The sequence below is a fragment of the Arachis ipaensis genome, chromosome B06 (genome assembly GCF_000816755.2).
Source record: "Arachis ipaensis cultivar K30076 chromosome B06, Araip1.1, whole genome shotgun sequence".
Taxonomy (NCBI): Eukaryota; Viridiplantae; Streptophyta; class Magnoliopsida; order Fabales; family Fabaceae; genus Arachis; species Arachis ipaensis.
In genome coordinates this window covers 30,547,354-30,557,819 of record NC_029790.2, presented here as the reverse complement: position 1 = coordinate 30,557,819, position 10,466 = coordinate 30,547,354, and the positions used below count along the sequence as shown (strand labels likewise).

Genomic DNA, 10,466 nt, shown 5'->3' with positions numbered 1-10,466 from the left:
CTATTTTTTATATTCACAATTTAACTCTCTACATTTTTTTATTCTATAAAAAAATTTAGCATCTAATTTTCCCTAATCTATTCCCACAAATCAAATCTGCAACACCAAATTCTATCTCACAGGTCATGGCAAAACTCATCTGTGTAAGAAAAATCATTTCTACCAGTCTAGAACATCATGATAAGTCTAGAGGAGGAAAAAGGAAAAAAAAAAACATAATTTTTAAAAATTGAAAGCTTTAAATTCCTGAAGATTAGATTTGCTTCAAATTTTCTCATAAGATTTTAACTAGGAACTGAGGAAGGTCAAAGTTAATGAAGCATGAAGCATTCTCTGTTTCAAATGAACTTGGAATCACTAAATATAATTTCATCTTTCAAGAAGCCAAATATCAAATTGGGAAAATTCAATAACACTAACAAATTTCTAAGCTCAATTATATGCTATCAAATTGTTACCTTTGCATAGAAGCACAGCTGCAACTATGAACGCCAATAGCAGCAGCAATGGAATGCGAATAGCAGCAGCAACACAAATCCAAACCCGAATGCGAACACGAATAGCAGCAGCAACACGAATGCGAGTAGCAGGGGCACAACCGCGATTAGCAGTAGCAATCAATCAATATGTGTGATCAATTTCAGGAGTTGTCTACACACAAAGCAAGAGCCAATAATTAATATTAGAAACTACTCATTATCTAACATAATTGTTATGACTTTTGATAAGCTATAATTGAAAATTAGTTTAAAATTTTTAACAAGAAGGGAAGCTTTGACAAACAAGAAAGGAAGCTTTGACAAAATGCTTGCTGATGGTATGTTGCATTCTTCTGCATGTTTTCCTATCTTTAATTTTTACATGGTTACTCAAGCAATTTTGTCTTAATTGTGAACTTTTTCAGGAGCCAATGCACAGAACAATGCCATAACTCAATCTTCTGGAAAGGCTGCTGTGTCAATGGCTGCAACTAATCTTAATATTGGAATGGACTTGTGGAATGCATCTTCTGCAGAAGCTGATGCTCCAAAACTGAGAAACAATCAACCTGCCCCAGGAGCTGTCAACCCTCCTACTATAATGGGATGTGAAGTTGCACTTGGTGAACAGTGGATACAAGTATGATTTACACATTATCTTCTTGAACTTCAGGCCATATATTCATTGTTTTAAAAAACGTTTCCTTTTTATCTTGTGCATCTCTTAGTTGTTTCCTTTACCTTGCAGAGCCTTAGCTTTCCTTTCCTATTTCGGTTTTTTTAGGACGAACGTGACCTGAAGAGACAGAAAAGAAAACAGTCTAACAGAGAATCAGCTAGGAGGTCAAGACTACGCAAGCAGGTACTTTACAGTTATCTTCATGCAAGCAATGGTTAAGGGTTATCAATAATATTTCAGTGTTTCCAATGCTACAAATTGACATCCTTCAATGTTTTTCATTTGTTGTATCCACCAGGCTGAGTGCGAGGACTTGCAAAAGAAGGTGGAACTGGGAAACGAGAGCCAGACTCTGAGAGAAGAACTTCAGAGAGTATCAGAAGAATGCGAGAAGCTTACAGCTGAAAATAATTCCATCAAGGTAAATTACACCTCCAAATTTTATTGAACTGAATTAGCATTGACCAGGTTATGGTCTTAAAACCTTAGATTATGTCCTCTAACAATACTTTTGCTGTCAACAGTCAACAGGAAAAGTTGGAAAGGTTATGTGGACCAGAAGCAGTTGCCAGCCTCGAATAAATCACCTTTTTGTTATCTTCATTATAAGGAAACCCCATTTATTTCTTCTGATCATTATTGTTGTACACAAATAATCTTAAAAAACAAATTAAACATATAGGTAGAACTTACTTTTTCTTGTCCAATGTAGAGATGTCTGTCCTTGTATATTTCTCAATGATGATCTGCAACATATAATACATCAAAAGTCAGAAGAAAAAAAAAAAAAGGAATGAACTACAAGAAAAACCAGTAGTCATTACTAAGAAAAAATTAGAAATTCATAAAACGGTAACCATAAGAAACAATTTTCAACCAATAGTGGTAACTGATTTTGTGTTACTATCAACAATATGAAACTAAAAGCCAAATGTGAAAATGTGAAATGGAAAAATTTGCAGAAATATAGTTAAGGAGCTCGATCTGGAAAATCGATTAAGATGCTTGTAGATTCCTTTTTTCATTCCTTTTCAACAATCAAAAGCCAACAAAAAATCAGCAATGCACTATGATAATAATAATAACAATAATGTGCCCATTACATGCAAATAGAAGACAAAAAAATTGGAATATCAATTACCCACTGAAATGGAATTAAAAATTATAGAAACACAATTAAAGTTAAATTTAGAGCCATAAATTCATGATATTGTCATACAAAGCACTAATCAGAAAGGGGATAAATAGTTTATAAACCCTAATTAGTTCATATACATACCTTTTTTATGGAAGAACAGCTGCAACTAAGAACATGAACATCAGCAGCAATGGAACACGAACATCAGTAGCAACACAAACGCAAACACCAATAGTAGCAGGAACCGGAACGCCAACAGCAGCAGCAATCGGAACGCTAATAGCAGCAAGATTACGAACGGCAGTTGCAATGGCACAACCGCGTATAGCAGCAGCAATCAATGAAGAAATGTGAACAATGAAGAATGAAGCAGTTACTATATCAGGAGAGTGGGAACAGAAAAGGGTGTTAGCGAGGTGGGAAAATGGATTTCGCGGGAAGAAAGAGCTTTTTGCATTGCCAAATTGTTTGGGGAATTGATTTAGTTTTGGGGGAGTTTCAAAAATCCTACTATTCAAAATAAAAACTGCTGTAAATAAAACTCTTAACAAAATGAAAGATAACTTTTTGTTTTAAAAATTAAATTTGTAGGATTGTTTTAAAACTTCCGTTAATAAACTCCTACAATATAGCTTTTTTTCTGTAGTGAAAATTGGCTACTTCACCTCCGAGGATCACTCGGCCGAACGTTGCATGGATGGACAGTAGCTCCACGCTTTGCTCCTCCTAATAAAAAGTGGTAAAGTTGTGAAGAGGAAGAAGAGACGAACACTTTAATCGATTTAAATTTTTAACGACAGTTACAGAGCTCAAGAAATCAAACTCGAAATGTTACAATTCCATGGAGTTCTTGTTCCCTTTCACTCGTGGTCTCTCTCTCTTTCTTTCTTCTTGGCTTCGGTCAAATGAAGAGAAGATAAGAGTGGTTAATCAATGATGGTGGTGATGTGTCTTAAGAAGGGTTGGGTGTCACGTTCTCAAGTTGTTGAGTCAGTGATTCAAGTTACAATTATCTTAAAAGGATAATTAAGAAAGATACATATTTTAAAATACAAGTAATAATATATATGAAGATAAATATATATGAGTTACTAATCTAAATGATATTACTAACATAATGATTATAAAAATAAAAGATATATGATGAAGTATTAGCAAAGCTAATTCCATCAAAGAGTACTGATATTTACTCATACCGTCGATTTTGAACTTAAAATATTAATTACCTAAATTAAATTATAAAATATTTATTATTAATAGATTGTTAAAATTATAATTTCAATTATATAAAATATTTTATTTTAGCAAAATTATATAATAATCTTAATTAATCCAAACTCAAGTCTTCTTCACTGTGATTCCATTTTTATTGATCAAGTCTTCTTCCAAGATTTCTCTAGGAATTCATCTTCGAGTCTTCATTCGTGTTACTTAAGACATTTGGGATTGTTTGTTTGCATTGCTGTTGCGTGCATTTTCCTTCCCTTCTGGTCATCATCAAGGTGGATTTTTCTTTCTTTTAATTTTTGCCACTGTCATAATGGGATGACGCTTCTTGGTGGATGATGTTTTATGTAACACCCTAATATACAGATCCTTATGCTCAAGTCATAAGTCAACGATATTACGGTGGTACAACTCAAGGTGGAATAATAGTAAGTATATATATGTGTGTGTGTGTGTTTAAATGAAAGAATTAGTAAACGAGAAGCCTGAAAAGGAATAAAATAAAATTGTGAATGAATAACACTCTCGTATATACGTAATAGACGAAAGGTAAAACACGTTCGGAAGGTGATAAGAATAAGATAAGGATAAGTATATATATATATATATATATATGTATATATATATATATATATATATATATATATATATATATGTATAACATAAGTAAATAGACACTAATCGTGACCTGCGAAGCTTCTAGGGTACAGAAAGTAAAACCAGTTTGACAACAGTATTTCCTGTCTCTCTCAAAGATACATCATCGCCTTTATATGCAAGTTGCAAATTGAACATCTACATACATCATATTGAGGGATTTTCAAAATAAAAAGGAGAGATTCTAAAAGTACAAAATAGAATCAAATAAACTTCGCCGCCCTCTAGACGAATCCAACTCATTGCTGAGCACCAGGACGCGACCTGCATCTGAAAAATAGAGAATATATACGGAATGAGAACCCCCGACTCATGGGTTTCTAATACGGTAAAAGTGCCAAATAAATACAATGTACTATAATATAAATTGACTAAGCATCTTAAACTTCTTACCTCGTCATATTTGATGAGCGGATATTTTATACGCTTTTTGGCATCATTTTCATATAGTTTTTGTTATGTTTTGTTTAAGTTTCATTATGTTTTCATAGGTTTTAGTGAAAAATTCACATTTTTAGATTCTACTTTGAGCTTTTGTGTTTTATGATGATTTCATGTAAATTCTAGCTGAAATTGAGGAGCTTTGGAAAAGTCTGAGTCAGAGACAGAGAAAGGACTGCAGATGCTGTCGGATTCTGACCTCCGTGCACTTGAAGGAGCATTTTTAGAGCTACAAAATTTCAAATGACGCGCTCTCAATGGCATTGGAAAGCTAACATTCAGGACTTTCCAACAATATATAATAGTCTATACTTTGTTCTGGAAACAAAGGTCCAAAACTGGCGTTCAACGCCAGCACTTCACTCTCTTCCTGGCGTTGGACGCCCAAAAGGGAGCACCTGGCGTCCAACACCCAAAAAGGAGTCCAAAGCTGGCGTTCAATGCCCAAGAAGGGTACTAGCTCATGGAGTCACACTTAGCTCAGTCCAAACACTCACCAAGTGGGCCCCAGAAGTGGATTTTTGCACTACAAGATTAGTTTATCTTATTTTTGTAATTCTTGGTTATTAGATTAGTATATATAGGAGGAGATCACCCTTGTGTAGGATCCACCCTTGTTAAAAAACTCTTGCCCATTCGAACCTTTTACTTTTATTTTATGTACAACATGAGTCACTAACCTCCTAAGGTTAAGGTTAGGAGCTCTGCTGATTCTTATGAATTAATAATATCACTATTCTACTTCAACCTATGCTTGATTCTATTCCAAGATGTATCTTCGTTCTTCAACCTTATGAATTGAATGACCCATGACAATCATCCTCATTCTAGATGGGTTCTTTTGAGTCCTTGATGGGATAGTACTGAACCACAAGCTTGATTATACTCTCTTAGACGGCTAATCCACGGCTTCGTTGGGGACTTCTCGAGACATCAGTTCAGCCAAGGTACGGGGTGATTAGGGCCTTTGTGGTATAGGCTAGAATCAAAAGAGCAGTGTTCTCTGATCCAGAAGATCCAACCTTGTCTGTGGTGTTTTGAGTAGGATCACCAAGGGAATAGACTGCTAGAGCTTCTCCCCCGTTCAGATTGGATGACCGCTAACCCGGTGTTTGACCTAAAGTAGAGGAGATTAATGACCGCTGAACCGACGTTAATCATATACAGCCTGCCATGGAAAGAATCAATCAGAAGTTAGAGTAGATGGTGAGAAAAGTTGATCCAGAAGGAAGAAGCATCTCCAAAGCTTCAACCGTTCTATCATCACTGATTTCACACCTATCTAGTAACGTTTTATTTATTTATTCTGTTTTATGCATTTTTCCACAAACATCATATTTTCTATCCGTCTGACTAAGATATACAAGGTATCCATTGCTTGTTCAAACCAATAATCTCCGCGGGATCGACCCTCACTCACCTGAGGTATTACTTGGACGATCCGATGCACTTGTCGGTCTATCTGTGCGAATATTACGGAGCCAGTTTCGCGCACCAATATCCATACTAAGTTCTCACGAATTCATAACTTGGCAACTATCATAGGGGATTCTAATTCTAACCCAATATCCTTCATACTCCACTACCTTCCAACCGAATCATCCCTCAAGCAATTCAACTTTTATACAAACACAAACAATACAGACAAGTAATACACAAGTAAGGCAAGTAAGTCAATTAGCAAATAATTATGAAACATGTATAATTTGGCAAACCAAAGCAATTAAACAAATCCAAACAATTCAAACATATGCATATGATGTATGCCTTCCCTATGGCTAATGAGTCTTATCTGTCGGTTATAAAGTCAACCCGACATGTCCGGTAGCTAACCCTGGACAGAACACCAAATACGGAGCAAGTGGGACAATGCTACAATCCTCGCATCTTACCCGCGTACCCGGAACAGGGGAAAACCTCAACACTGCCTCTTACCCAAGCGGTGTTACAATTCTTGACTCGGAGCAAGCGGCAATAGAACACAACCCTTGCATCTTACCCGAAGCCTCGAACTCTCCCGGAGCAAGTGGATAACACCATCACATCTTACCCGGCTTATTGACTCTTACTCGGAGCAAGTGGATAACACCACTGCATCTTACCCGGAGTCTCGAATTTTCCCGAAGCAAGTGGATAACACCACTGCATCTTACCCGAAGTCTCATTCAAAAATTCATTCTCATTATCATTATAATTCATTCTTATTCATTCAACTTCATAATCAAATTCAACTCTCATCATTCTCTTTTCTTATCTCATTCTCGGAGCAAGAGGACAATGTCACTGCCTCTTACCTGGGGTCTCAATTTATACCCGGAGTGAGTGGACAATACCACCACCTTTTTTCCAGTCACATATATTTCATTATCATTCAATTCATTCAAATATCATCCTTCAGTATCAATCCTTATTATCCTTCATTTAAAATTCAATCATCATCAATCCCTTTCTCATTTAATTTGCCATTCATCATTTTTTCAATCCAAACTCCTTCATCCTCATCTCATAATCTCACCACCATTCTCATTATTATCATTACAATACTCCATCAAACCATTCAAGTCATTCCAACCACCGGAACTTCCCAATCCTATAGTCACTGGCCCTAATCTCATAACAAAGATTATCCATATAAGTCCACCCAATACACTCTCCCTTAATCCAAAGCCTAAATACTAGCTAAGGGGTCTTAAACAAGTGTCACGGGAGTTTACAAGCTTGCCAAAAAAGTAAAACGAGTAAAAATAGAGTTTTCTATTGAAAAATAGGGTCTCTGTGTGCGTACAGATTGTGTGCATACGCACGCAACAGAAAGATTTTTTAGCCTGTGTGTACGCATGATGTTGTGCGTATGCACATCTTGAAACACCCACTCTATTCTGTGCGTACACATAGAAGTGTGCATGGGCACACATGATAGATTTTCAAATTTTTTGCAACATCACATAAATCATATTTTTAAACTTCCAACACCCATAACTTCCTCTACAAAATTCTAAATTCAATCATCTTTATACCATTTTAAAGCTCTCTTAATTATCTTTAATTTAAGCTAAAGTTCACTTAAATCCAAGCTTCGAGGGCCAATTATGACCCGCAGAAGTTGGTTAAAAATAGGTTTTTACCATACTCATCAAAATCCTCAAGTCTCAAAAGTTCTAAATCCAAATCAAATGCAACCATACCAAATTCAACCATTATTTTCAACCATCCAACACCTAATAATTAAATTCCCAATTTATCAACCCATTCAACGGTTCCTACTCATAAAATCACAAATTTCACCTATTACCAATACAATAATTAATCACACAAACTTCACATATTTCAACTCAATTTCATCAACCTTACACCTTAAATCCTCAATTTTCCCTATTCCATCAACTCCTTTAATTTTCAATACATTCATTATTAAAATTTCATTCCATATCACACATCATCACACAAACCAAACATCACTTACCTTTCTTACCCTTTTCTGGCCTTTGGCCCAATTTCACGGCCTCCGCCCCAACATTTATTAATTCAATATATATACATATTACTCATAAATTCACAATCATTATCCAATCTCAAAATCATCTATACCAACACCAATTCTATAAATACCATATCAATTCCCTCCATACTAATATCAATCTCATCCATACATTCACTACACATATCAACACATTCCAATATACTATTCAAGCTTATTCCTAGAGGCATCTAACCTAGGAATTCACATCACACAACACTGTATTTAAATGAAACTTAAACGGTACCTTAATGATAGTGGTTCATACCCAACACATCACAACTCAAGCTTCCAAGGTCCTCAATCAACACCAATAAGCTTTTGGCCACCAATAACTTTTCCAAGTGCTCCAAATTCACCCAACAACACTAACATAACCAATTTCACATATACATTAATCTAGGATTCACAAAATTGATAAACCACAAGGGTTGGAGGGTTCTTTACCTTAACCTATGGAATTTGTTGATGAGACACATCGCTCATACTAGAGCTGATAAAGGAATAAAAGATAAATAAAAAGATAAGGATTCAAACTGAATGAAAAAATATATGTTGAAATTGAAATAGAAATAAAAAGGATACATTGAAATTGAGTACAAAGAGAATCACTCTACTTTCTACCCAATTTCTTGACGCATCAAGAAAGGGACTCCTCAACCTAATTTGTCAACGCCATAGTTTGGGAATTGAATCGAAGGGATTCCTCAACCTTCTATCCAATTCCCTGATGCAACAAGAGAGGGACTCCTCATTCTCAGTTGTCCAAACCATGGTTTCATCATGAAACCAAAAAAATGTTTTCAAACCTCTAAATAATTCTATACTATGACTACAATAGCTAAGGAGGTATTTATAACCTCTTATTAGGTTAAAACAAAGAATACCCTAAAGCCCATAAACATAAGGCCCAATCTAGTAATTAAATAAATAAAATCAAAATACATTAAATTAAACCATTCTAAAAATATAAACTAATATCTTCTAATAATACTTGAACTTTTCATATCACGAACATTTGAAGCACGTATCATTCTCCTCCTCTTCAAAAAAGATTCGTCCTTGAATCTTGTAGGTAGAAAAATAGTATATGAAAAGGATAATAATTACGAGGAAGATAATTTTTTTTCTTTTCTTTTTGTATATTGATGAGCGGATAATTTATACCCTTTTTGGCATTATTTTTAGGTAGTTTTTAGTATGCTTTAGTTACTTTTTATTATATTTTTATTAGTTTTTATGCAAAAATCACATTTCTAGACTTTACTATGAGTTTGTGTATTTTTCTGTAATTTCAGGTATTTTCTGATTGAAATTGAGGGACCTGCGCAAAATCTGATTCAGAGGCTGAGAAAGGACTGCAGATGCTGTTGGATTCTGACCCTCCTGCACTCAAAATAGGTTTTCTGGAGCTACAAAAGCCCAATTGGCGCGCTCTCAATTGCATTGGAAAGTAGACATCTTGAGCTTTCCAGAAATATATAATAGTCCATACTTTGCTCGAGATTTTATGGCCCAAACTGGTGTTAAACGCCAGCCAGAGACCCTTTTCTGGAGTAAAACGCCAGAACTGGCACCAAAACTAGAGTTAAACGCCCAAACTGGCACCCAAGCTGGCGTTTAACTCCAAGAATGGCCTATGCACATGAAATCTTCAATACTCAGCCTTAGCACATACCAAGTGGGCTCCGGAAGTAGATTTCTACACTATTTGCACTTAATTACTCATTTTCTGTAAACCTAAATTACTAGTTTGGTATAAAAACTACTTTTAGAGATTTATTTTGTAACTCATGACATTTTACATCTCATATTGTATCTTCTACGGCATGAGTCTCTAAACCCCATAGGTGGGGGTGAGGAGCTCTGCTGTGTTTCAATGGATTAATGCAATTACTATTGTTTTCTATTCAATCACGCTTGATTCTATTCTAAGATACTCACTCGCACTTCAATATAGAGAATATGATGATCCGTGACACTCATGAATATTCTCAATTCTATGAACGCGTGCCTGACAACCACTCCCGGTCTATCTGAGCTCAACGTAGTCATTGGGTGACAGCTTGAGTGCGTATCTCTTGGGTCTCTGATCCATGGACCGAGTCCGTGAGATTAGAACCTTCGTGGTAGAGGCTAGAACCAATTGGCAGCATTTCTGGGATCCAGAAAGTCTAAACCTTGTCTGTGGTATTCCGAGTAGGATCTGGGAAGGGATGACTTTGATGAGCTTCAAACTCGCGAATGTTGGGCGCAGTGACAGTGTGCAAAAGGATAGAGAGATCCTATTCCGACGCTAGTGAGAACCGACAGATGATTGGCCATGCG

The 10,466-nt window shown here is 35.7% G+C and overlaps 1 protein-coding gene across 1 annotated transcript; it reads left to right on the top strand.

Annotated features, from left to right (window-relative positions):
• Positions 779–1,776, top strand: LOC107646834 (G-box-binding factor 1-like). Its single transcript, XM_021105789.1, has 5 exons — positions 779–817; positions 905–1,119; positions 1,264–1,341; positions 1,457–1,579; positions 1,690–1,776. Exons 1-5 carry the CDS (start codon positions 805–807, stop codon positions 1,738–1,740), a joined length of 480 nt encoding a protein of 159 aa, XP_020961448.1. The 5' UTR covers positions 779–804; the 3' UTR covers positions 1,741–1,776.